The sequence below is a fragment of the Beta vulgaris genome, chromosome 2 (assembly GCF_026745355.1).
Source record: "Beta vulgaris subsp. vulgaris cultivar EL10 chromosome 2, EL10.2, whole genome shotgun sequence".
Classification (NCBI taxonomy): domain Eukaryota; kingdom Viridiplantae; phylum Streptophyta; class Magnoliopsida; order Caryophyllales; family Amaranthaceae; genus Beta; species Beta vulgaris.
This window is the reverse complement of record NC_079203.1, coordinates 37,677,617-37,705,467: the sequence shown is the minus strand read 5'-3', so window position 1 is coordinate 37,705,467 and position 27,851 is coordinate 37,677,617. Positions and strand designations below refer to the sequence as shown.

Genomic DNA, 27,851 nt, shown 5'->3' with positions numbered 1-27,851 from the left:
TTTCACAGAAAAGAAAACAATTTTTTTGCTGAAAAATTTGTTTAAAACAAACATTTGATAAAATAGGACATTTGCTCATTGAAAATGGATTTAATTTACAAAATGCACCATGTGAACGGTAGTCATCCGGTTTTGCTATTTGCCTCCCTATAATTACCTACTAACTCCCTAAATACAATATTTTTATATTGTATTTATATATTTACCTTTCTTCTCTCTTTCTCCCCTTCCCTCACTTCTTCCATAACACCATACTACCACCACCACCACCCGTGTCGCTGTCGCCGCACCACCTCCACCACACCCGCCATCACTGCTAAACCCAACGCCCACTTCCACCCCTTCCCCTACTAAAAGGACACATTATATTCAAACCAAACTCCACCACCATCACTGCTAAACCCACATGCCACATCTAAGTACACCGACACACCACCACCACCACCATCACATGCTTCGCCTCCCCCCTTCTAAGTATACCGACCACCACCACCATCAAAACCCTAGAATTGATTTTTTTTAAATAGAGAGGCGTCCACCAAGGACACCCCACCACTGGTGGAGGCGTCCATGGTGGACGCCTCCTTTTTTTTTATTTTTTTTAAAAAAAATATATTTGGAGAGGCGTCCACCATGGACGTTGCCTTACCACCGGCGGAGGCGTCCATGGTGGACGCTTCACTTTTTTTTGAATTTTTTCTGTAAATTGGGGAAAATAGAGGAAGAAGAAGGGTGGGATGTGATGGTGGTGGTGTGTCGGCGGCTGTAGTGGTGGTGGTGTGTCGGCACCTGCGGGGGTGGTGGTTTGCCGGCGTCGGTGGGGGTGTGTCGGAGGTAGTGGTGAAGTGAAAGATGATAGGGAGGGGAAGTGAAGAAGGAAGTGGAGAAATAAGAAAAGAGATGAGATATATCAATACCGTACTTTTATACATGTATTTAGGGCGTAACTAAGAAATTTCATAACGTCATTTAACAACCCAATAGTCATAGGTAGGAATGGCAACGGGTCGGACTTGGACCAGATTATGCATAATCCGACTCCGACTCTACAAGAAGTCGAATTTTAAATCTGAATCCGACTCCGATAATCCGAGTCCGACCCGACTTAAAATCTGAACATCCGACTCTGACCCGACTTAAAATCCGAACATCCGACTTAAAATCTGAACATTCGACTCCGAATCCGATCAGAATTATTTTTCTGTCCATTTTTTATAATAAAATAGTCTTCTATAATACAATAATCTAATCATTATAATTAATCTTATAATCATATGAAAATCTTATATAGTACAAATAATTCAAATATTACCATTATTTAAAACAATCATTTATTGAATGGAAAAATCCTATATAATACAGTTGGCTGAAAGTCGCAGTCAGGTTATACATAAATTATACATTAACATAAATAAGAAAAAAAGATTGATTAAAGTCGGAGTCGGATTCGGATGTCGGATTATTTTATGAGATCCGACTCCGACTCCGTTTAAAAAGTCCGACTCGGAGTCGGACTTTTTAAGCGGAGTCGGAGTCGGATTACTTTTTTGTCGGAGTTAAATCGGAGTCGGACTTTTTAAACGGAGTCGGAGTCGGATTACTTTTTTGTCGGAGTCAAATCGGATTTTTTCCTTCGGATCGGATCGGACTAGGGTCTAGGAGCAAAGTAAAATTTTCACTATTAGACATTTAGCCTTTATGAGTAGACAAGTGAGGCATCTTCCTTAGCCAGGCCCTGGCGATGAGAGATTCAGAGATCCGTTGCAATTAACGAAATGAACACGCCTGTCTTAAACCCGAAATGCGACCAGATTACCCTTTAGACCCCCCCACTAGGCCCCTACCCAAAAACCCTAACCCCCTCTAAAACTATCCCTCCATTCCCCAAATTGAAACCTCTCATTCTCTCAACTTCCCTCTGCAATGGCGGAATCTCCTGTAACCACAACGGAAGCTCCTCCAACAATGGAGGATACTCCTTCAACACTTACAGAAACTCATCAGACAATGACAGAACCTAAATCAAACTCTCCACATCCAGAACCTTCATCAAACTCTCCACATCCAGAACAACCAACACTAGGAAAGAGAAAACAATCCGAACTCGAACAACAACCACCACCACCTCAATCACCCGAACAACAACAAAATCAGCAAGAATCACAGCAAAACTCACAACAACCAGCCTCAAAACGACGAAATTCAACTCGCACATGCGTTCACGAAGTAGCAGTACCAAAACATTTCATCTCCGACAAAGACGAATCCATTCATGGAACTCTCGCAAACCCTAGCTTTAACGGTTCATCAGCCAAAACTTATCCTTTCACTCTCGACCCCTTCCAGCAGGTCTCAATCGCCTGTTTAGAGCGCAAAGAATCCGTCCTCGTTTCCGCGCACACTTCCGCCGGAAAAACAGCGGTCGCTGAGTACGCAATTGCAATGGCGTTTCGCGAGAAGCAGCGTGTAATCTACACTTCACCACTTAAAGCATTGAGCAATCAAAAGTACAGAGAATTGAACCAGGAGTTCAGTGATGTCGGTCTTATGACTGGCGATGTTACGATCTCTCCGAATGCGAGTTGTTTAGTCATGACCACCGAGATTCTTCGTGGTATGCTATACAGAGGGTCTGAGGTATTGAAAGAGGTTGCTTGGGTTATATTTGATGAGATACATTATATGAAGGATAGAGAGAGAGGGGTTGTTTGGGAGGAGAGTATTATTTTCTTGCCTACTGAGATTAAGATGGTGTTTTTATCGGCTACAATGTCGAATGCTACGGAGTTTGCTGAGTGGATTTGTAATATTCATAAGCAGCCTTGCCATGTTGTTTATACCGATTTTCGGCCTACGCCTTTGCAGCATTATGTGTTTCCTGTTGGTGGGTCAGGGTTGTACTTGGTGGTGGATGAGAATGAGCAATTTAGGGAAGATAACTTTTTGAAGCTTCAAGATACCTTTGTGAAGCCCGCGAATGGGATGAAGGCTGCTGCTGCTAAGGCGAGTGCGAGGATTGCTAAATCTGGGTCGGGTCCTAAAGGCGGTTCAGATATTTACAAGATTGTGAAGGTAAATTTTGTTGTAATGTCGATTGGTTTTTTGCATTTCAAGTACTTGTTATGTTGTAATGTTTGTGGAATATGAGAACAAGGACATATGTTTGTTTGAGGATGGTTTAATGTCTGCTATAGTCTTGCTTGTTGCTTTTCTTCTGTTGCTTAAGAAAGGATGAGAAGAAGACATATTTACGCTTGGGAAAAGCTTCCCGTGGCCCTAACTCCTTAGGTGGCAACCTGAAAATGTATCATGCCTTTGTCGAAATCAACCTGCTATTGTATGTTTCATCTAGCCAGATTATATGGGTCTAGAAAAGACCTGGTGCTTAGGTTCATGGGTCTTCCACAAGTTCTTAGCCAACTATTTCCATCCATTTTCCCCTCGTTTTGGTCAAGAAGACAATTTGAGGAGATGTTTAGTATCGTTGGACAAACATTAGCACATGTAAGAGATCTTTCAATATAATTAATTTATGTTAAGGATCTATACTAAATTTTTTTCTCCTGCGACGATTATAGATAATTTTCCAAGTCCATACAGAATGAGGTTTCGGTGTATGTTTTGTGCAAGTGATGTTGTCTGTTTGATTGTTGTATTATGGTAAGGTGGAACTTGGAAGTATGTAGACAAGAGTTAGAAGCCGGAAGTTTGAGGTTGATTTGGAGTAAAATGGAGCTTTTATAGTGTTAGGTAAGGAGGATCTTATTTGAGATGGAGGGAAGCATCTCCAGTGAGTGTTTTAGGAATTTAGGGTCTATCATTCAATATAGATGTTTGACGAATAAGTCAATAAAGTCATGCACAAGATGGAGTTTGGTTTGTCGTGATCACAACGTGCCTCTAAGATAAAGGGAAAGTTTAATAGGAAGTGAGTAGAGGTTTGGAGGTGAAGGATTTGCATGAACTTTTCAACATCTTTGTGTAACTAACCCTAAGGTTTAATTTTCTCGGCCTCCATTCTTTTTGTTAGCAGTTAGCACAACCAGCCTTGAGAACATGTTTAAATAATCAACTATACATACTTGGGTTTTGATAAGTAGTAATTACTAGTGTTGGTCATGTTGGAAAATGGGCTATCTCATGTTCCGGCTAACTTGACGAAGTGTCGGAATGTGTGACACTAAATCAATCTGTTCACCCTTTGAACTTGTTTAAGTGGAAATATCAAAGAATTTCATATAACAAAATACAAATCATTTACCCTCGTCCAGTTATGTTTATCATTATGTCAATTTAGGTTTAGCTGTCTGCAGCTTCTAAGTATACTGACTTTTTCATGAGATAGTTCAATTTCTGCTAGAGCAAACCCTTACATGGTGTTTATTTGTAAAGTTCTATCTTTTGAAAGTTGAATGGTTTGAAGTGCGTTGTATTCGTGTTTAAAAACTCAACACTAAGCTGTCCCATTTGATTGAAATGGGTTATTCCTGCTATGCAATATACTAGACGTGTCAAAATCTTAATTGATTTGTCGTGTTGTCATGTGGGGGTCAACTTTTGCTAGCTCTAGTAACTAACCACAAGTTGAGGGCAATGCAAAGCAAAAAAAAAGTTTAGCATGTGATATTTTCAGTTAGTCTCAATGTGCATAAATTTATAGCATGACATTCTAACCTATTTCTCAAAGTAACATTGTGCTCTAGATGTGCAACCAGACTGAAGCCAAATAGGAGGCACCTGGACTTAGGTTTACCCTTGATTTTTGGTGGAAGAAAATTATAACTAAACCCTGTAATACGTGTCTGGTTCAGTCCAGTTGGGATTGTGGTCTGCCTTAGACGTATTGTGTTCCTCTACTAGGAAGTAACTTATCTCGATTCTCTGTTGTGCCCTGCTCTCTATATTTTTTTTTAATAAATGCATGGTCTTTCCTTATCCTTGCGTTGGTCAACTTTACTTCTTGTTTGAGCCTCTTCTCTGAACTCTTCTTTTGTCTTATCATGTAATTTGTCAACGACGCAGTTCTTATCTCATGTTTTTCTATAATTTGAAGTCAATGTCATGAGCCAAAGCTTTCTTGGATTGTTGCTTTGCACGAAAATGAATGTGAACAATCATTTGCAGACTTTGAGAGAAGTAAAATCATTCTTGCCTAGGGTATATGTTATGTTCTATATTGATGGAGAGCCAATTGTTCCAATTGTTCTAGCATTGAGAGATTGCAGCCTCTTGTGGGATTTTGTTTAAGGTACTCAGATTTAGCGCATTTGTTTTTGTTGATGGCTTGATGCCATCTGGGATTTTGAAACCTCTTTTTGCACTGAAATCAGAGCTTACTCGATCCATCTTCAAAGTCAATTTAGGGGATGTTTGGTTGGGACTTTTTCTTTCCAGGAATTCCATTTTTGAAAGTCCACCCCAATCTCCTAGAATGTCAAACATATCTCACCTCCTAAGATTTTAACTCCATTCCACCATAGATATAAAACACTGTGTGTGACACAAGAGAGGGAGGAGAGAAGCTTAGGTTGAATCCTATTCTGGTCCGACTCTATAAACACATCATTGGATGTCTATCTTCTTAGTTCTTCCTTCCACGAAGGGCATATTTTTGACTGAAAAAGAAATTACTTTTTTTTCTCGAAAATTGGGCTCCTTTCTAATGACATGCATTCACTTTTTGTGTTGTTGGATTGATTGTGGTTTAAGCATCATGCAAAGGTCAAATGATATAGGTGGTAATCCATTGTTTTATAGATGTGTGGATTCAAATATAACTGACAAATAAGATGGTGTGGAGTATATGTATTGGTTGTTATTCTATACTCTTGATTCTTGAGATTACAAGGCTGACACAAAATAACTTGACTATTATACTCCTATATCAATCTGATTTTTGGTGATATAACTAGTTATTAGGCCCGGGCTACGCCCCAGGTAAGGAAAATTTTCATTTATAAGTATTATACTTTAAGATGATAACACTGAATATTACTTGGTCCAGGGGTTAAGACTTTAGTATATATTGTTGAGGTCGCGGGATCAAATCCTATACTATGCAATATCTAATTTTTTTTATTGTATGTGATTTTCATGGAGTAAAACCCCCTTAGGGAGAGCGCCACGTGGCACCGTTCCTTGTTTAGGAACACCTTTTAATATATTAATATAGATTAATGTCAAAGAGGTTTCTAGTGATATAATTATGAACCAAATGTTTATCTGATTTTGAAGTTAAAAGAAGCTCGATAAATTTACGATTGAAGAAAATAGGTGACATTGAACTAATGAAACAATTAAAAAGGGATATGAAACCCATTGAAAGATTCAACCAAAGAGACAGGCCCGGGATAGGGTGGAGAATCCTTCTAGGACAGATCTAAACATATCCAAAATCGTATGTGGAATTGAATATATACGTCCTTGATGTGAGTGAGTATATTTGCTCTTTCATATAGTTTTATGTAAGTTGTGAGGGTTTATTGCAGTTTAGCTATGACTAGCAATTGCTAACTATTTGTGAGAAGAGTTATGGTGGGTGCTTGGAAGAGTTGATGGTGTATAGTAGTGACTAGTGACAAGGGGAATTGAGTATAGATGAAGATGCGAAGAAAAGACAGAGTGAGGGAGGGTATGTTGTTACATTGATATTGATGTTATTATTCGTCATTGGTTGTTTTCTTCATTTCACCCCAGTGAAGTGAATTGGAGGTTGTGGGGTCATAATGTCAAGTTTCCTAGTGGATGGAAGGTTCATACTAGGGAGTTTGCTCATATATGTAGTACATTAACGTTAGGGGTGTTGGGCGTAAGATTCATCTTAATGGTAATAACAAAACTACATAGCTTTCTCTCTCTAAAAAAGGAGACCATCTCTCTCTAGAATTCTAAATTCTATAGACGAGTGCAAAAACTTCTATACACACCCAGACTTCACATCCTCTTCCTAACATCATCCACAATGGATGATCCTTACCTTCCTTTTTACCCAAACAATAATTTTGCTCCTAACCCACTTAATGAAAATGGCAACCTTAGAAGAGTAGGCATTCAGATCGAATCGGAAGATAACGATACTACGCAGGAGGATTACATTCTCTATAACTCTGTTCTAGGAAAGTTTAAAGATTTGCGAGAATTCACTGAAGCCCAAATATCTAACTGGGTAACGTCAAGTTGGTTAACCCATGATGAAGTCACAGTCAAGAAAGTAGGAAAAGTCTTCTTCTTCCTATGTGTGGATGATAGGGATAGAGCTGGTCTCATTGATATGGGAACAGCTAATTTCCAAGGAGCCTTAATTCTGTTCACTAAATGCGTCCCATATTCATCCTTTGATTCTCACTCCTTCCAAAGAGCTTCTATATGGATCAAGGTGGAAGGTTTACCACTCCTATACAACAAAGAAGATACTGCGCGAAGAGCTCTAGAGAAAATAGGAACTATCCTCTACTTCGACGAGGAATCTTCTCGCGAAGGTTTTAAGGACTACTTAAGGGCAAAGGTGATCATTCCTATCAACAATCCACTTGTTCCAGGTATTTACTTTAATAGACAAGAAGGTCCTAGAGTTTGGGTGGATTTCCGATACGAAGGAGTTTTTGTCTACTGTAACAAATGTGGTAGAATTGGGCATAGGAGGCCGAGATGCCGAATACCCATGGCTATTGCACACAGGCATTTTGGAATGGTCCTGGAAGATATTGGTCAAGGTGTGCACCCTACCATTGTTTCACAAGTTGCTATTCCGCTCTTTACAAACAAGATGATAGGTTTAAAACGTGTTGAAAGAAATAGAACCACCCAAGTGAACCTGGTGGATTTCCTGATCCAGAGGGATAATGAGGGTGATAGCCTCTCGGAGCGCACCTTAAGTGATGATGGATCAAACCATGATAACTCCGATTCAAGTGGTTCATCAGGAGCAGATAGTCCACCAAATCAAGACGCTGGGCACCAGGAGGAGACAAATAATGGTCAGAACATCGATCATCAGAGTCCACCTGTTAGTAAGGAAAATAATTGTCCGGAATCTTCCAAAAGGAAGAGAAACCATGATAATGATCATGATCAAGGAAGAAAGAAGACGAAAATGGATAAATTCAAGATGTCTCAATCGGGGGAGCAATACCAAGTTAAGACTCATGATGAATTTTCCTCGTTCAGCGCGAGCCCCTCTGTCCATTTCCAGACAATGGAGACCGAAGACCAAGAAAAAGGGGCACTTGCATTTACTCATCAACATCCAAAGAGGAAATGCGCTCCTACTGGCAACGAGTTTAATGAGGAGTTGGGAGAGTTAAGGCGGGAGAAGGAGAAGCGACGGAGGATAAATGCTAGAGAAGTGCCCAACCACCTGCATGGAGAAATGAGCCTCATCCCTACAGGTAAGTTTTTCTCACTAGCAGTATGCATTTTGATTTTAGGAAATTACAATAATACCCACTACTCTCATGCAAAGGGTACTAAAGTAATTTCCTATAGTAAGTTTTCGAAAAATTGCCCTGAGTTTTACTTCCAGACTGCTCTTAGAGTTTTTCTCCTGGCATGCTGGGCTAGAAAGAGAAACTGGACTGCAAATTCCCTCGCGTCAGTACACTTAAACTCTGCCATCTCTTTCTATTTATACCTCATCTACCTCAAATATATTGTACTTCAGAATCTCCTCTCAAATCTCCCAAGCGAGCACCCAAAAATGGCAAACAACTCAAAAATTTTTCCTACACCACCTTCACCTTCTACAAACACCATTAACCCTTTTCACCCCCACGAAGAAGTTAATCTAGCTGATCTCTTCCTCAATGTCCAAATTTCGGAGAATGACCGTCTGCAGTTTCCTAATGATCCTTTCAATGACTTCTTTATACCTTTTGGCTCAATACCCTACTTCGAAACCCTCAACCACAATCCTACTACTGATTTTCAGGAAGAGCCTATGTTCGAGGAAGCACTACGCTTCAAAAACCCCCCAAATTCTCCCTCTCTAAATGCTGCTCTACCAAGTTCTGACCCGTTTGATCCTCTTCTGCTAAACACTTTTACATTTTCTTCCCCAAACATCACACAAATCTCGAAAGATTTGCTCAAGGAAAAAACTACTGTTCACGAGTCTACAGGTCTGTCATCTTTCACCACTTCGAATTCTCCTTTACACACTCGTGCGGATTTTGAACCCACGAGTGCATCCTCGTCACAAAAAAGAAAGTGTAGGGCCACATCTCTCTCCTTTTCGGATTGGGATGAGAAGGTCAGGTTGGTCAAACTGGACCCCCATGTTCCTTTTGACCAAAGTCTCTCGACCCAACATGTTGTGTCAACCCAGGCCCATAACATCAACTATAAAAGCTTTGATACCACCAATCTGTCCACAAACTCTTCTTCTGATTCTCACTCTCTTATTATTACTCCTCCTAATACGCCAACTTCACAAGGTTCTTTTAATTCAACTACTTCCGATTTCCCAGTGGAAGATTGGGATCTTTCCATAGAAACAATGGATCTTAATGCCTTGCTGGAGTTGGAAGAAATAAAGAATTCTCCCAAAGAAATTGACCCTACGCCCACCCCTTTCATCAAAAGAAGGAAAAGAAAGGTTTGGCAGCATAAAGGCCTTATAGCCCAATATCTGAAATCCTTCGAAGCTAAGGCCAAAAAATCTACTGCTGCGCAACTCTTTGATCTCAACTCTCCACCTTCTGATGATCAAACTCCTTCTGAACCTCCAAGGGTTAAGCGCCTCAAAGTCCAGAAAAAAACGAAAGGAAAGGCTACTCTCAAATTTGGGCTCAGTGACGAGGACTTTTCTGATGGAAAACCTACAGACGGAGAGGGCTCCCACACTCCGAAGCGGAAAAGTTTCAAGGCTAATAAGAAAACTATGCTGAAGAAGAAGATATCAGGTGCGGCTGACCAACAGTCTTGCTTCAAGATATGAGTCTTCTTAGTTGGAATTGCAGGGGGCTTAAAAACCTTAGTTCCCAAAATTTAGGTTTTATTTCCAGCATAGCTAGTACTAATAGTATTGATTGTATTTTCTTGTCTGAAACCAAGTGTAAGGTTTCTGTTTTAGAGCCTATTTTCAGTAAGCTTGGCTTTCATGATTGTAAGGGGTTTGATGCGGAGGGCACGAAAGGGGGGTTATTTCTTTGCTGGGGTAAAAGTGTGGTAGTTTCTTCAGTTAGTATCTCACAAAACTATGTATGTTGTAATATCCAGGATATAACTGGGTTGAATTATTACGTTGCCTTTGTTTAGGTTCGCCTGTTTTTGATGATCGTTCGAAAGTTTGGACAAATCTCACAACTATCATGGAAAATAACAAAGGAAAATGGTTATTGATAGGAGATTTCAATCAAGTGGAGAATAAAAGTCAAAAGTTTGGAGGGACTACAAAAATTAGGGGAGCAACACAATTCATAAATTGGAAGTTTACAAACCATCTGTTGGACATCCCTTATCATGGAGTAAACTTCACTTGGACAAACAATAGGTCTAAATCAGATGTCATTTATGAAAGATTAGACAAAGCCTTTTGTAACTCAGAATGGATGGATAAGTTTCCCGAGGCTGAGGTTTGGAACCTGCCTATCCTGTTATCGGATCATAGCCCGCTTATTCTCCAATTGCACAACAAAGCACTGAAAAAAGGAAAAGGCCTTACAGGCTTGATGCCTGGAGCTTACACCACCCAGAAGTCTGCGACCTGGTTAAGAAAGATTGGGAGAAAACGTATGAAGGATCGCCTGCCTTTGTTCTCCAAAGAAAGATTCAAAATTCACTAAGAAGCATCAGAGGATGGTGTCTTAGTTATAAGAAGGCAAACAACATTAACTGGGGCGACGTCAATATCAAACTCACAGAACAACAAGAAGGTCTTGGATCTTTTGATCAAGCTCAAACAGAAAAAGAGTTTAGAACAAATACTCTGAACACTATTGAGTTAAAGGCTGACTATTGGAGACAAAGAGCTAAATCCAGATGGGATGAATTGGGTGATAGGTCTACAGCTTTTTTCTACAAAAGTGTCAAGGGTAGAGCTGCGAGAAATGAAATCAAGGCGATTAAGGATGAATTAGGAAATTGGATCTCGAATCAAGCACAAATAAAAGATCTTTTCTTGGAAAGTTTTAAGCAAACCTATCAATGTGGTAGGAATTGTGGAGATTCTCTCCAGCTTAATGACCCTTTCTTCTTGCCGGTTGCTACTTTGTCCCAAGCCCATATTAACTTGATTAGTAAGCCTTTCTCAAATGAGGAAATTAAAGCTGCGTGCTTCAGTCCTAAACCTCTCAAGTCTCCAGGCCCGGATGGCACTCCACCGGCTTTCTTCCAACGGAATTGGGAAACTGTGGGATCAGATGTAATAAAAAGTGTCAACTCCTTCCTTTCATCAGGTTTCCTGCTTAAGGAGCAAAATCGAACTTTCATCACTCTCGTACCAAAGAAAGACCGACCGCAAGATACGAAAGACTTCAGACCAATAAGCCTTTGTAATTCTTCGTACAAAATTATAGCCAAAACTCTTACAAATAGGCTTAAGTTGATTATGGGAGATATTGTTGATGAATTCCAGAATGCCTTTGTGCCTGGAAGACAAATGGCGGATAACTGCTTCATCTCACACGAGATTATTAATTGGGTTAGAAAAAAGAAGAAAGGTAAAAACTTCGCAGGGATCCTTAAAGTGGACCTAAGCAAGGCTTATGATAGGATCAGCTGGGAGTTTGTGGAAATTATGCTACGAAGGATGAACTTTCCAGAGATTTGGGTAACATGGATCATGCAATGTATAACCACAGTGTCCTACTCAATATTGGTCAATGGAGAACCGTCAAAAGTTTTTCGACCATCAGTTGGCCTCAGACAAGGAGATCCTCTCTCTTCTTATATATTCATCCTTTGTATGGAAGTTCTTTCGCGAAATCTTTCTCAGATGCAGAGAAACAAGGAGCTCAATGGGTTACAAATAGCTAGAAATGGGCCTAAAATTTCACACTTATTCTTTGCTGATGACGCCTTGTTCTTCTTCAAAGCAAACCCCAAAAACTGTTGGGCGATAAAAAATGTTCTCAGTACCTTTTGTGAAAAATCAGGGGAGAAGATTAACTTCGATAAATCACATGTAATCTTTAGCCCTAATACTCCTCCGAGATTCAGAAGGCTCCTCAGGAAACCGCTAGGAGTTAAGGACAAGAAAGAGATAGGATCCTATTTAGGTTGCCCGATGGAGGTCGATGGAAGAACCACCTCAGTCTTCGATGATATTACTGCAAAAACGGCAAACAAAATCCTGACATGGAAATTCAGCATGCTCTCCCCAGCGGGAAAGCTTATCCTTATCAATTCAATCCTAGCCGCTCTAGCCTCGAACATCATCTCTATTTATCTTCTTCCAGTAAAAACCACGAGAAATATTACCTCTTTGCTACTAAAGTTCTGGTGGTCGTCTTCCATGGACAAGAAACCGATTTATTGGAGGAAACGAGATCTTCTTGAACAGCACAAATTTCTAGGGGGTTTGAGTTTTAGGAATATAGCCCATGTGAACAAAGCCTTACTCTTTAGCCAAGCTTGGCGGATACACAAAAACAAAGACTCTCTCATCCACAAACTATATGTGGCAAAGTACAAAAAAGACCCAATCAGAATGGTCATGGATAATGAAGATCCGAAGCAAGGGTCATATGCTTTTCGCAGCCTTTTCCATGCTAGCAAAGCTTTCAAAGATGGCCTGTACAAGAAACTCGGGAATGGGAAGTCGATAAGAATAGACAGTGATAGGTGGCATGTGAACTTTACGCCTAAACCTAAGGTCCCAGAATCTCATGATTCACGTCACCAAATTACCTGGGTCTCTGACCTTATTGATCAAAGTAAAAAGTGGAAACCGTCGGTTATATGGGAACTCTTTAATGCTGGTGATGCAAGAGAAATTTTTGCTACCCACATTCCTCATCAGGAGATAGAGGATGAGATAGGGTGGACGCAAACTAAATCAGGGGGATATACAGCTAAATCCGGGTATTGGTTTCTCAACAAGGGGCAAAAAGAGCTAATGCCCTCATCGAACGCTTGGGCTAGATTATGGAAATCAGATATTTTTCCAAAATGGAAGCTTTTTCTATGGAAAATTTTCCATAAAGCTCTTCCAACTGCTGAAAACCTGGGGAAGAGGAATATACAAGGTATCAACAACATGTGTTGCTTCTGTAAGAAACAACCTGAGTCCCTCGAACATCTGTTTAGAGATTGTCCTCTCTCTCAAAGAATCTGGAGATGCAATTTGGGAATTGTAGCAACGAACGGAAATCACCTAAAGCTCCAGGAATGGATCAAAAACTTTTTGAATCTGTTCAAAAAGAGGAAGGTGGAGGAAGATGGGCGTGTCGAAATTGACTTTATAGCAACCTTGTGGGGTATTTGGATTCACCGGAATGAAGTAATCTTTAAGGGAGACAACGCAAATCCGATGAGAATACTGTCTATAGTCAGAGATCATGCGTTACGAGCCAGAAATTCGAATAAAGGTAATAGATCAAATCATTTTTCATTCCAAAGGGATACAAGCAATAGAGAGGAAGGAGCGAAAAATCTAGAATGGACGATAGGGGATAGAATGATTCAAAATATTCAAACGTTAGTTGTTGATGGAGCTTGGAAGAAGAAAGCCGCCTCTAATGAATGGCAAGCAGCAATTGCCTGGAAGAATACAAATAATGATCCGGCAGAAGAATCAGCGCATAAGATTTTCGCTAACTCTCCAGTTCAAGCGGAAGCTTACGCAATTCTTCAGGCAATCTCGGATATGGCATGGAGAACAGCGGGGTTAATTATACACTCGGATAGCCAAGAAGTCATTCTTGCGTTAAGAAATAAGGAATGCTCAAATCAAAACATAGACGCCATTGTTAGCGATATTAAGAGAATAGCGGAAGGATACCTTTTTGTTTCATGTAGAAAGGTTGCTAGATCAGAAGTTTCATTAGCTCATAAGCTTGCTACGCAAGCAAGAAATAGCTAATTCTAGTTTGTTTCTTTACCTTTTGTCAAAAAAAAAAAAAAAAAAAAAAAAAAAACGTTAGGGGTGTTGATGAGTTTAGTTGGCTTGTAAACTATTTAAGTTTGGCTTGAAATTTTTTATTAAACGAGCATATCTAAGAGCAATTGTAAAAGCTCGTGAAGAGGATCGAGATATTTTTTTGCTATTATATTTTGCGGATTCAAATTGGTGAGAAACTCTTAAAGAAGTAACAAAAACTTGAATATGAAAATTTTAACGTTAATCTCAAAGTCAAATTTGGTTTTAAGAGTAGTTGAACTTGAAAACAGAAGCTTGAATTTCGGTTCGAGTGCAGAAGTGACATTCTGAGCCGAGCCGAGCAACTCCATGCTCGGGCTGTGCTTGGCTCTTCAACACCCTTAATGAATTTAATGTATTGGGGTTCTATGTTGTGACATCTGTGAATATACATTTTTGTCGGGTTTGTACAAAATATATTATTGAAAGATCTGGAAAAAATAAAAAAAATGTAAGAGTACTGTTGCAGAGGAACAAATGTAGGCCACAACTCGATGTCCTGCATTTCACTAATTCGCTTTGAATTTATTATACATCTATTGTTGGCTTTGTGGTTGGCTGTAACTATGTAAATCAAAAGAAGGAAGAGACTGAGATTGTAAGCTAGCCGTTATGCTACATTGGTGCACTTTGCCATTTTGAATTGCAAAAATTAGTTGTTTTTTTTTGCGTCATCACAATAGTACTTATGTATATACATTTATGTTTGTTCTTTCCAGCTCATTATGAATTAGTGTAGGCTTGTGTACATGTAGAACTTCCCGATATCTTCTTTTGGTGCGATTTAAACATGTTCCTGTTTGCTCTATTCTGAGCTTTTATTTGATTTTATGTCAACATTCTTTTCAATTCTTTCTGTGTCACAGATGATCATGGAGCGCAAATTTCAGCCTGTTATTGTATTTAGCTTCAGTAGAAGGGAGTGTGAACAGCATGCAATGTCCATGTCGAAGCTTGACTTCAATACAGAAGAAGAGAAAGATGTTGTGGAGCAGGTTTTCAAAAATGCGATTTTGTGCTTGAATGAGGAGGACAGGAGCCTTCCTGCTATTGAGTTGATGTTGCCACTTCTTAAACGGGGAATTGCTGTACATCATTCTGGGCTTCTTCCAATAATTAAAGAATTGGTGGAGCTTCTTTTTCAAGAAGGGCTTGTGAAGGCCCTATTTGCCACTGAAACTGTAAGCTTTCTGGCAGCTACAAGTATTTTTGCTCTCTGTAACTGATTTTTCAAAATGTAACGAAACATAATTACTAATCTAGAATATCATTCTAATTAGTTCGAATTAGAAACTATATCTCGTCTATATCTAATTTGAAAAAAATAGATGAAAATAGATTTAATAAATTCAAAAGGCAAATCAAATAGTAAGATTCTGCTTTCAATGGAAACGAAAGAGAGGGATTTGAACCCTCGGTACGAATGACTTATTACGAGATATTTCTTATGTATGCCGTATCTCTTCAAGATACTCAGTGCTAGCATCTTCTTTAATTATGTTGCTGAAAACTGAGACCCCGTGACAGTTGGCATGGGAATGATTAGCATGTCATGTTCTATGTCCTTCAATATTTTCTCTGCTGTCTTGAATCGTCTTCAGTGATCTTCAATATTCCTGCAACACCTTTACTCTTTTCCCTGGTTTGCCTTCTGCAGTTTGCAATGGGATTAAATATGCCTGCAAAAACAGTTGTTTTTACGGCAGTTAAGAAATTTGATGGTGATAGCCATCGTTATATTGGATCTGGTGAGTATATCCAGGTGAGTGAAGTCTACGCTATATAGTGATGGATCTGATCAGTATCTAGATTTATGTAATAATCGTATTCTCTTGGCCTTGAAGATGAGTGGAAGAGCTGGTCGTCGTGGCAAGGATGACCGAGGCATTTGCATTATAATGATTGATGAACAGGTAATTCTTGTCATCAATTTTCAGTAGTATCTAATAGTTAACCTCTTTACCAGATCTTGTTATGTTATGTGACGAATTGATGATCATATAATTATTATGCTTTCTGTATATGCTTTACATACATCTGGTTTTAAATTATGTTGGTAATTTATATTGAATTTTATACTTTTACTTCCATTTCGAAGGGGTGTGTCCTCTTGATGATCAGTGTGCTTTTTTTAATATCAGATGGAAATGAATTCCCTAAGAGATATGGTGTTGGGTAAGCCAGCTCCACTTGTCAGCACTTTCAGACTGAGCTATTACTCAATTTTGAATCTAATGTGCCGAGCTGAAGGCCAATTTAATGCTGAACATGTTATTAGAAATTCCTTTCACCAATTCCAGTATGAGAAGGTTAATCTCCTATCTTGATCTCTTACTTGGTCTGCTTGTAGATAAGGCATATATCAATTTTTGTTCCTTTCACAGGCTTTGCCTGAAGTTGAGAAAAAGATTGAGAAGCTCGAGCAGGAAGCTGCTATGCTTGATGCTTCTGGAGAGGTACTCTTTTGTTTGGTCAGAAAATTTGCTTTTGTAAAATGAAGATTTTATCTAGCTTTTAAGGGAGTTGTGTATGTAGTCTGATGTTGCAGAATACCATAAGCTAAGACTTGATTTAGCGCTACTTGAGAAGAAGATGATGTCCGAGATTACGAGGCCGGAGAGAGTTCTTTACTACCTTCTTCCTGGGAGATTGGTAATCATCTATATTTTAATGTTCTCGTTGGCAATCATTCTTCAACATCTTTGATGTTTTTTGTAATAATCATGAATCATAGTATTTTACCTTTTACAAGCAGGTTTTTGTGATAAATGGCTTTTTACTTATTTTATAATTTATTCGAAATTCTCAGGTTAAGATACGTGAAGGAGGAACCGACTGGGGCTGGGGAGTTGTGGTCAATGTGGTGAAAAAGCCCCCTGCCACATCAGGAACTGTGCCACGTGGTGGAGGCTATATAGTTGATACTCTGCTTCATTGCTCCCCTGGTACAAGTGAGAATGGTTCAAGGCCTAAACCATGCCCCCCTCGTCCTGGGGAGAAGGGTGAAATGCATGTGGTGAGTTAGTTCACTCTGATGCTAACAGTCACGCAGTCAGTATCTTGATTCACAGGTATTGTTCTAGAGAAGTTTTTTGTAATTTAGGAGGTTAATCTATTTTGTATATGCTTTAGGTTCCTGTGCAGTTGCCCTTAATAGCTGCTCTTAGTAAGCTCCGGATATCTATACCTCCAGACCTTCGGCCTGTTGAGGCAAGACAAAGCATACTTCTAGCTGTACAGGAATTAGAAAGACGGTTTCCTCAAGGACTCCCAAAGCTTAATCCTGTTAAGGTGTGTCATGGCTGCTTGTTAAGTTGAATCATCTAATTTTTATTTACCGAGGATGTAAATCTTTTTTTTTATATCATGGATTTTTTATTTGTGAACTTGTATGGTGTTGCTTTCTATTTACAATTGATAAGAAGTATATAAGGAGTCTAATATATCTCTGTAGTCTGTACTTTAAACTTTGCAAAAGTTGCAAAGATCTTTCCAAATGTGGGACTATAGAGAAACTAGAAACTCCTCAAACAAAAGTGAAGAGGTCACAGTCTAGGGTTGCCAGAGTGGTCATTTTTGTATTTTTAGCATTTATTGCCTTGTCGGTTAGATACTTCACTAATTCTTTACCGCCGCTGCTTATTCCTTGACGTACTTCATGAGCCCAATGATTCTACAATGCTTTTCTGTTAAGGACATCCTCTCTAACAAGTGACCCGAGGCACAAGTTGGGAATGATGTGGCTGTGATTGCTTCATTAATGTTTGTTTTCTGAGACAACAAATGTAGAATTTGTCATGACACTGTCAGTAAAACTGGTAGTTGTCTGATACTCGTATTCTATTACCAAAAGCCTTCTAAATCATCTTTGTGTGCTGCTCTTGAAGATCCATTTAAGTCTTGCCTGCAATAGATTATGACACTCTTTTGGCAAAGGAGGGACAGTTTATGTCTGGATGGTAGTATCTGTTGAACAATTTCTGTATACTTTCTTTTACATTGTTTGGTTTTGAGAGGAATAGTAGTCCTATATACTGTCTTGGTAACATCATTATCAGAATTTTTTTTTATCGCTCATGGTTATTTTCAAACTTCAGGATATGGGTATTGAAGAGAAGGAAATTGTTGAGTTGGTCAGTCAAATTGAGGAACTTGAACAGAAATTATTTTCACATCCAATGCACAAGGTTATTTTCATATTTAATGTTCAGATTATGGTTTCTCGATGCCTTGTACTTTCTGTTGTATCTCATTCTCTCTTTCGATCTATCTTCGTAATGCTTTGCAGTCCGAAGATGTCCACCAGGTGAAATGTTTTCAACGAAAAGCTGAGGTGAATCATGAAATTCAACAGTTGAAGTCGAAGATGCGTGAATCTCAGGTACTATATTGTGGTTTTGCCATCATAGCTTATGGCTCATTTTGTAGGTCAAGATAAATGACGTTGATGGTAATGAATTTTAGTGGAAGTTTGTAAAGACAATTCTAATGTCAATGTCTATTTAAATATGTGTTTTTCTTCATAAATGTTCATTGTCACTCATTGCCACCTTCCGAAGTGGTAGTGGATGGTAACCAAATTCTATGAACAAAAGAGATGTTAGGGGTTGACAAGCATTACCTTGTACATTGACAGGAGACTTGAATTAATTGATTACATTAGAAATTATTACCGTTACCATCATTTAATGTTGGCTACCAAATGGGTTGTGAGTATTTATAGTTAATCTTGAATTGGTTGTTGAAGCTTTAGCTCGGTAATGGAGACTTAACTTCAAGTAGTGCGTGTTTTTCTGTTCCAGAAAGCTTTGATTGGGACAAGAAAATGAATTTAACTGCAAAATAACATATACAATGTATGGGGATCGGAAGTCAACCAAAAATTAAGGTTAATGAAAAAAAAATTGCTACTTCGCTATACATCAGAAAGGGACATGTTAGGGAACTCCCCGTGATTGTGAACCACACGAAAATACCACCTGTTCCCATAAAGTAACCAAAGAACACTACCAGCCATGGAAAACTTTATGTTTCCTCTCTAATGAAGCCCCTGACAAAAATGGCAAAAAAATGTTTCCTTGCAGAAAATCTCATTCCTCTCACACAAAACCTGAATATGTAAAGACCTGAGGAGTAATCTCAAGCAAAACAAATAATCTGTGCCAAAGAGACATTACTGCAATACATCAGAACTCAGAAGTTTATTTGTCAACTCTGTTCATGCACTTTTTACATATTTGAGGATTAGTCTTTAATACCGTTTTCTCCGTCATGCTGCAAATCTTTGCTACATTTGTATCTTTAATAGTTATTGAAGGTTGGTGCTTTGACTAACAGTCAGCTATAAGATCACAGTTTCATTCATGAAGTATAATGTAAATGGTCGTCTTGTTGCACACTGGCATCAGCTTCTAGTGCTTATGCTTACAATTTCTTCTAGCGTCAAAAAGGAAATATGTGTGATAACATTGTGTATGTATTATCTTGAACTTTGTGCAGCTTCAAAAGTTTCGAGATGAGCTAAAAAACCGGTCGCGAGTTTTGAAGAAGCTTGGTCATATTGATGCTGATGGTGTTGTCCAATTGAAGGGACGGGCTGCCTCGTTGATAGACACCGGTGACGAACTTCTTGTTACTGAACTGATGTTCAATGGTAAGTGCTATAGTTCTTCCCAGCTTGAACAAGACTTTCTGGATGACCTACATCTTATTTGTGCCATATTTCTTTCCTGCCTTAAGTATCGTTCGGCTAGGTTCGGGAGGAATAAGCAGAGGAACTTGCTTTGGAGGTCGACATGCTTAGCTATTCTGCGACTTTAGGGTTAAAGAGGTTAATAAAGAAAATAATGAGATCTTTTGGATTATGACCATTGGGTTAGAGTAGTTGTGAGATAGAGCACTGTACACTTAGTTTTAGAAGGCGCAAAGCACACCGAGGCGCAAGGCGAAGGCGCTAGGCGTGCATATCTCTTAGTCGAGGCGCCTTTTTCCTTTTTATTATTATTTTGCTTATGTGGTATTAAATTTCCAATAGATGACTCCCATTGCAAAGTAAAAATAAATGTGGCTTTAAGAAAAAATAATGTTAATTTAAAAAGTGACATTTCTTAAAGGAAAAACATTGCACACAAAGGACAGTGGGGTCAACTGGTAAAGGGAGTGGGTACCCGTTCACTTCAATAATACACCATTCAATTTAAATAAAAAAAAGTTGGGTTCAAAGCTCATGTAAAGATCGAAGAATAGAAAATCATCTGATAGAAGCTCAAGAAAATGAGCAGAAGAAGAAAAGATCAACAAAGAAGAGGAGAAAGAAGATTGAAGAAGAGAAGATAGAGAAAAAGAAAGAAGATCGAAGAAATAGAACTGACCTGAGTGTTGTTGTCGCTGCCGGCTGCCGGAAAATATGGTGTAGGGAACAGGGATGATGTTTGTTGGCTCGCGGACATCCTCTGTCACCTCCGCTCGAGTTGGCGGCCATCAATTGCCACTGATTTGTGAATTAGTGTTTTTTCCCCAAATTAGGGATTTTTAATTAGTGTTTGATTTGATGAGATTTATTACAACTAACAAAGGGCTTTTGATCGAATTTGCTAAATTAAAACCAAGGTAACTTTAAATTTGAAACTTTTTGTGATTCTTTTAACTTTTTAACTGAGATCTGCTCTCTCCCCCTCTCTTTCGCGCCTCTCCACTAAAAGCGGCAAGGCGGTGCTCCTTGCGCCTCTTCTAAAGGCGGAAAAAGCGCGCGCCTCGGGTCACCTGCTGTGCTGCGTTATGGCCGGCGCCTCTACTCCCCCAAGGCACACTTTTTAAATTTAAGACTGTACATCACATACCTTTTGGGGCTACAATATTTTATGGGGCTGACATAAAATGTGATTGGTAAGCTATCTCTTTCCTCTAATCTTTGACGAAGGACATTTGTCTATGTATCTTTCGCATGGTTTTTTTTTTTGAGCTAGTCTCTGTACTTGTCAGGACATTATATCAAAGTAGATTGAGGGTAAGTTGTTTGGCATCTTAACCCGTTTTCTTGGCAACTTATGGGGATAAAAGATTGTTAGAAGGGTGAGAATGTGAGCAGTGATGTTGGAAAAACTATTTTGTAGAATATTGGGGTTCTTGTATCCTGGAAGGTGTCTATTACTGAGTCGTCCTGAAATTGGTATTGGGGAATAAGAATTTTAATGCTTTCACTGAATGAAGAGATAACAGGTGGGAAGTTTTGTATTATTATTATGTGCTTTTTCATTGCATATTTGCATGGCTGGTCTTAGATTGGCTAGGATTTGAATTCACTGTGATTGTTCTTTTTTTGTGGCGCAATAATGTTGAAGTCTTCGCATGTGATCTTGTTCTGAATTTTACTACCCATTTTGCATGTTTGAGTGCTGGATGGATTTTCTAAGCGTATCATAGCATAACATGCTATTGTATCCAGTAATTGATAATGTTAAATGGTATGCGACATTGTCAGAGGTCGGAATGGTATTTCTGATTGCTAACTGAACCAATTAGCTTGTTTTATCATTGACACCCAGCAATTTAACTCATTTTTCTACCTATCTTCTAATATCCTGTTGTGTCCCGTTAATTCTAAATACAGCAATGCGTGACATAGACCTGTTTTCTCATCCCTGATTGGGGGTCTTGCATATAATGCTTTCTTTCAATAAGGGATCTTTTGTTTTTTGTTCTTCCTGCTGTTTTCTCTTAAGATTCTAATTGGGTAATTGGGAAGAATCGTTTTCTGAGCTCATTGGTGCTGACATTCAGGTACATATAATGATCTGGATCATCATCAAGTTGCCGCCCTTGCAAGTTGCTTTATCCCCGGAGATAAGTCAAATGAGCAGATTCATCTGCGAGCGGAACTTGCAAAACCCTTACAGCAACTCCAAGACAGTGCACGAAGAATAGCACAGGTTCTCTCCTTCTCCATCCTTTATTCCCTTTGTTATCCTGAATTTCAGCCGCTAGAGTCAACAATATGTTCATATTGCAGATACAACATGACTGTGGGCTGGACGTAAATGTTGAAGAATATGTTGAGTCAACTGCGAGACCGTACTTGATGGATGTGATTTACTGTTGGTCAAAGGTTAGGTTTTTATCTACTAGCCAATTTCGCGCTGAATTGCTTTTCATGATGATATCTGATGCCTTTTGATATTTTATCATCCATTTGATCTTTGTTGACCGTCTTTGGTAAAGGTTGTTGAAGTTGATGCTTCTATTTTTCATGCCCCTGAAGTAGGGGGACTTTTGCCATCTGCTGCTTCTGTTGAAGTTTCTATCTGCAGGATTTGTTGGTCTCAGCATCATGTCTAAGTTTCGCCTTCTTTTATCCCTTTTATGTATTCTGATATCGCATGTCTTCAGGGAGCCAATTTTTCCGAGGTTATACAAATGACTGATATATTTGAGGGAAGTATTATAAGACTGGCAAGAAGACTTGATGAGTTTCTAAATCAGGTGAGTTATAATATGAGGGCTCTGTCTTCGCTCTCTCTCTCTCGCTCTTTCATTTTTGTGATATCGCACTCTATATTTGGACTTTGCTACAGTTGAAGCAGCATAATCAATATAAATTTGCGCACTCCATTGTCCATTCTGGCAGATGTGGCATTATATATGCTTGTGTTTTTTCCAAGTTTTTGCCAGAGTATGCTTGCATATAATGGAGAGAAATTCTGTCGTCAACAGTGTTTCTATGCTATTTTTACCCATCCGATTAATTTTTTTCCCTTAAATTTAACTTTATGTGGGAAATGACTACCAAATGTGATCTAGCAAAGGATTTTATTGAGATGTAGAATCTGGAGATCCTCACGGAGCTGGTGATTCGCAAGCTACCTAGAATAGCCTTCATTCAATGAGTTTAAGGAAGAGCCCAATCATGAAAATGATAATAAGAGACCATGAGAGGAAAAATCAAGTGAAGTTCAGACCCCAGATTGGTGATAATGAGGAGATTAGGTTTTGGATGTCTTGGGATGTATTAAAAGTGGCTGAGGTTGAATTTACCTGTCTGACATAGCAAACTCTACTTTTATTAGTATACACATCATTGAATGGTCATGTTAATCCAAAAACTTCTTGTAGTGAGAAATATAAGCTTTAGATTGCAAGTTTTCCCTTTTTTGAATAATGTGGTGGAACCATCTGGTTTTTCGTTAATTTCTTGTGGTACGTGCTTACATTACATAAAGTTCTCATATACGTGTGCCTTTGGCAGTTGAAAGCTGCTGCTAGTGCAGTGGGAGAGGCCAATCTGGAGAACATGTTTGCAGAGGCAAGTGCCAGCCTCCGTCGAGGTATTATGTTCGCCAACTCCCTTTACTTGTAGCTGCGATGGTTGCATCATCTGACAAATTATACAAGCCTTCAAATTGTAGTCCATTGTATAAATGTAAGATCTTTGTGTTTACAAATTTAGGAAGCCATTAAAGAGTTATGAATAAGCATAATCTCCATATATATTAATTGTAATCTCAGTTTTGGCCAAGGGTAGGTTTCAAATGGAATATTGTTTTGTTTTTTTAGCTATTTGATACTCCTAACTTGTCGCTAGAGTGCTTGTGCATGTGTGCACACATGCTTTTTGGAGCGCTATTATAAATTAAGTTGCCATCCAAGAAGAGTTTCATCCACAGTTTTCTGGTTTTTGCACAATCTGCTGCAACTGGCAATGTCTTTCAAACGTGCTGGCTATAATTGTGCGTAAATCATCACATGGTTTAAGCGCTTCTAATTGAAAATATGACATGATTTCACTAAAACACCGTTTATAGTAGTCAGCCCATTCACACTGGCATACCGCATATTCCGTATATTTGTAAGTTGGATCATTTATTCTGGTGAAACTTTGTAATCACGGATACGAGCTATTGGGGAATGACAAATTTCAAGCAATTGAAGCTCAGCTGTTACGGTTGAATTTTTTTTTGTCATATAGCACCTAGAGCAGAAAAAATCTCCATCTATCCCATTGGGTTATGTATCCACGTGAAATAGACTTTGCGATTTAGGTTACCTGTTTTTGGACTGAATTTGACCAATTCATGACAAGTATTTTGAATTTGCGTGAACTGGTGAGTGAACTGAGTCAGACAAATTGAATAGTAAGTCCAAAAAGAATTGGGTCTAACCTTTTTAAGGGGTTTCTTTTTTATGTGTAGGAAGTTCTGTTTTGAGTAATGGGAAGTGGGCTAGTCCTTGAAAATGTCTAGGAAGAGGAATTTACACTTTAATATTTTTACTTATTTTAGCCTATATCAAACATATCAAGTTGAGATATATGCAGAGAAAATAAGTTAAGTTCAAACAATTTTAGACAACTTAATACATAAACAAGACACTTTTAGGTAAAATAAGATGGTTTTTTCACCAAAAAAAATAAGATGGTTTTAGGTTCTAAAAAGTTCAAATGAGTTGACTGATATAATTCTAGACGAGCGAGAAGTGGTATCTTAATGGAGTACCACCTTAAATTTTAGGGTGTTGCACAATGTTCAAATCCTCATCCCAACTTTATGTTATTCACTTGTGGGGGAAACGGGTTTTTATGCCTGTCATCTTTTGGGTTGTTTAGCTTTATGCAACATCTTGGTGTATCATATAGGTTAGTAGCCTAGCATCCTGGTGTATTTTGTAGGTTAGTAGCCTAGTAGGGGTTGAGTCATGAACCAATTATGAAGTATATATAATACTAGACAAAATTAGGTGAAGAATATATAGCCTTAGGTATTTCTTCTATCGAATTAAAGTCGAATTAATCTTGCGTATACTTGGTCCACACTAATATTATTGTGGACCAAAGTCACTTATATAACATAGTGACCCTTTTTTCTCCATATTAACCTTATAAAAATCTTAAGTTACAGTACCGAGTTACTATCTATCATAGTGACTGTTTTTTTTAAATAGTCACTCTTTCATATTTTAGTTTATTATGATGAAATTTTAAATCTGTGACGTAGTAATTTTTTCCACGTAGTCAAACTTTAAAATATATGTTTTTTTCACCATATACTCCGATAAATCACGAAATTCACTATATGCCTTCAATAGTTTAGATATTCACCATATACCCCTAAGTTTTCAAAAAAGGTTCACCAGATACTCTTTTTCTAACGGTTGTCAACTTGCCGTTATCTTTATTTATCATTTTGCCATTATTAACCCCTAACTCCTAAACCCTAATCCTAATGCTAACCCCTAACCCACCCTAGCCCCCAAACTAGCCCCACCCCTCCCCCTCCCTTTACTAGCCCCAACCCAACCCCTCACCCTCTACCCTCCCCCTGCTAGCCCGCAGCCCCGCCCCTCACCCTCTGCCCTCCACACCTGCACCTAAATCTGAAAGACAAGTTTGATGCTCAATGGTGGTATGTAAAACAAAGAACAAAGCCTAAACGGGCGAAAATTTCGGAACAAAATCCTTTATCAGAAACGCCAGACTCGAATTTGGACGAGATTTGTGGATCAATAATACAGGTTCTCAAATATGAGAATTTCCGGTTCATTTTCTAGGGTGGCAAGGGGGAGGGGGTGGGGGCTGCTGTAGAGGGGAGGGGGCTGAGCTGGCAGAGGGGAGGGGGTGGGGGCTGTAGCGGTGGAGGGGGAGGGGGTGGAGGTTGGGCTGGAGTGGAGGGGAGGAGGAGGGGTGGGGGCTGGGGTGGGGTGGAGCGGAAGGGAGGGTGGGTTTGGGTTAAGGTTAGGGATCGGATTAGGATTAGGGTTAAGGGTTAGGGTTATAATAATGCAAAATTGTAAATAACTCTAACGAGAAGTTAATGTCCTTTAGAAAAAAAATAATTTGGTGAACAATTTTGAAAAGTTAGGGGTATATGGTGAATATCTGTAACACTGAGAGTATATGGTAAATTTCATGATTTGTCAGGGGTATTTTGGTGAAATAACCATAAAATCTATATTTACTTATTTTTTATATCTATTTTTTATATAGTGATTTTTTTCATAAATCACATGAATTAGCATTAATTCCATGCTAATTTAGTGTGGATCAAGTCCATATAAGTTTTTTTTTTTAACATTAAAGTCCATCTTTAAAAAGAATATATGTATGTTATCTATGTGTTTATCTATTGTATCTTTGTAGTTTTTTTTAAAAGGTAAGAAGAATAAAAAAGAATTTGCACGAGGGAAACTCCTAATTCATTGTTTACAATGATATCATGAAGAGCTGAGCTATTACAATCATCAATATAAAAATTGATTTTATTAGGTGACCAACAGTAGCTATTCAATCTGTGACTTTGTTTGCTTCTTGGAAGATGTGCATGATGCTCCAATTATTGAAAAGTTGGAGAAGGGATTTGATATCTTGGACGATATGAGCTATTTGCCATTGGGGGGGGGGGACCAAAGACCTTTGACGGTGTTGATGATGAGTAAGTTGTCGCCTTCAATTTGGAGATTATTGGTGTTCTCTTTAAGTGACAGAAGAATCCCTTGGTGAAGGGCCATGGCTTCCGCAATGAAGACTTGCGTGTTACCTAGATTGAAGGCAGCAACTTTGCGAACCTTGCCATTGTGGTCTCCAATGATGACTCCCGCAACGGCAGACTGTAGGCAAACCGAGCCATCAAAATTGAGTTTGAAATGAGAGGAGGGATGCGGCTCCCAAGCGACGAGGAGGAGTGAGTTGTTGGGTGGATGAAGAGAAGGAGGAAGAGTGAAAATGTCGGAGGATGCCACTTACGTGACATCCGTCAATCTTATTTCTAGGGGTCGATTCAGAGTATATGAAGTTGGCCTTGTGCAGAATTCTATGAATATTTAATTTGCTGTTTTTGAATATGATTTCATTCCTTTCCTTCCATATACCCCATATCAGAAAAATGTAATTGGCCAATAAGGTATGTTTGCATTTAAGCGAATGAAGCATTGTCCATATGTTGGTGAGATTCTGTTTAAAAGGGAACCGTTTTGTTAAATCATGGAGGCGCCAAATGGAAAGAAGGTGTGGGCATGTTCCGAAGAGATGATCAATAGTTTCTTCATTGGAGTTACAAATCGCGCAAGAGTTTGTGCCGATAATATGTCTGTTGAATAGGGTGGAACGATTCCCTAAACTATTGTGACAGATTTGCCATAGCAAAATTTAAAGCTTTGGGAGAACATCAATTTTTCGAATCCATCTAAAAGGCCATTTTTCCCTATTGGGGTCCAAATTATGGGCTAGCCATATCGCAGTCTTAATTGTGAGCTACCTCGGTGGGTGAGGCCCCTAAATTGGAGTATCACATAGGTCATTTTGAGGGATTGATATTCCTTTGATTGTATTAAGAAGGTGTGAAGGAACAATTACACGTAATTTGATTAGATCCCAAGTGCGGTTAGGTAGAATAAAATTGTTGAGGGTAAGATTTGGGCTTATTTGATGCATGGGAGTGTTAAGGTGATAAGATTTTCTCTATGAGGCTATCAGAAAATAATGCTTTTTTCATTTCCAATCTGCCAACAGGCCCAACACGTACCTTTGTTCAAGAAGTCTCTCATTAGACAAAAAGACTTGATATTCTAGGGATTACCTTGGGGGCCGGATCCATGCCATTGATTATATTAATCTCTGAAAAGCTTAAAGAAAAGACTTAATATTTCACGCATAAAACAAAATTATCAATAGGTGCTTTTTTTTTTTGGCGAATAATTCAACTATTGATGTGTTGTACTTGGCGATTTTTTTTCCTTCTTTTCAATCTGTTATGTTTTAAATCAATTATTAGCTGATTATTTATTTACT

At 38.8% G+C, this 27,851-nt stretch overlaps 1 protein-coding gene across 2 annotated transcripts; it reads left to right on the top strand.

Annotated features, from left to right (window-relative positions):
* Positions 1–1,763: 1,763 nt before the first annotated feature.
* Positions 1,764–23,735, top strand: LOC104886775 (DExH-box ATP-dependent RNA helicase DExH10). Of its 2 annotated transcripts, XM_048638999.2 has the most exons (16): positions 1,770–3,072; positions 14,944–15,258; positions 15,735–15,839; positions 15,922–15,990; positions 16,219–16,386; positions 16,462–16,533; positions 16,613–16,729; positions 16,887–17,093; positions 17,210–17,368; positions 18,175–18,264; positions 18,366–18,458; positions 19,577–19,730; positions 21,857–22,005; positions 22,086–22,181; positions 22,463–22,555; positions 23,319–23,735. In XM_048638999.2, the coding sequence occupies exons 1-16, from the start codon at positions 1,924–1,926 to the stop codon at positions 23,427–23,429; spliced, it is 3,147 nt and encodes a 1,048-aa protein (XP_048494956.1). In that variant the 5' UTR covers positions 1,770–1,923; the 3' UTR covers positions 23,430–23,735. The 2 variants fall into 2 exon arrangements, with proteins under 2 accessions (XP_057248589.1, XP_048494956.1); XM_057392606.1 differs by lacking the exons at positions 19,577–19,730; positions 22,463–22,555; positions 23,319–23,735 and having other exon boundaries at positions 1,764–3,072; positions 22,086–22,180.
* The last annotated feature ends 4,116 nt before the right edge of the window (positions 23,736–27,851 follow it).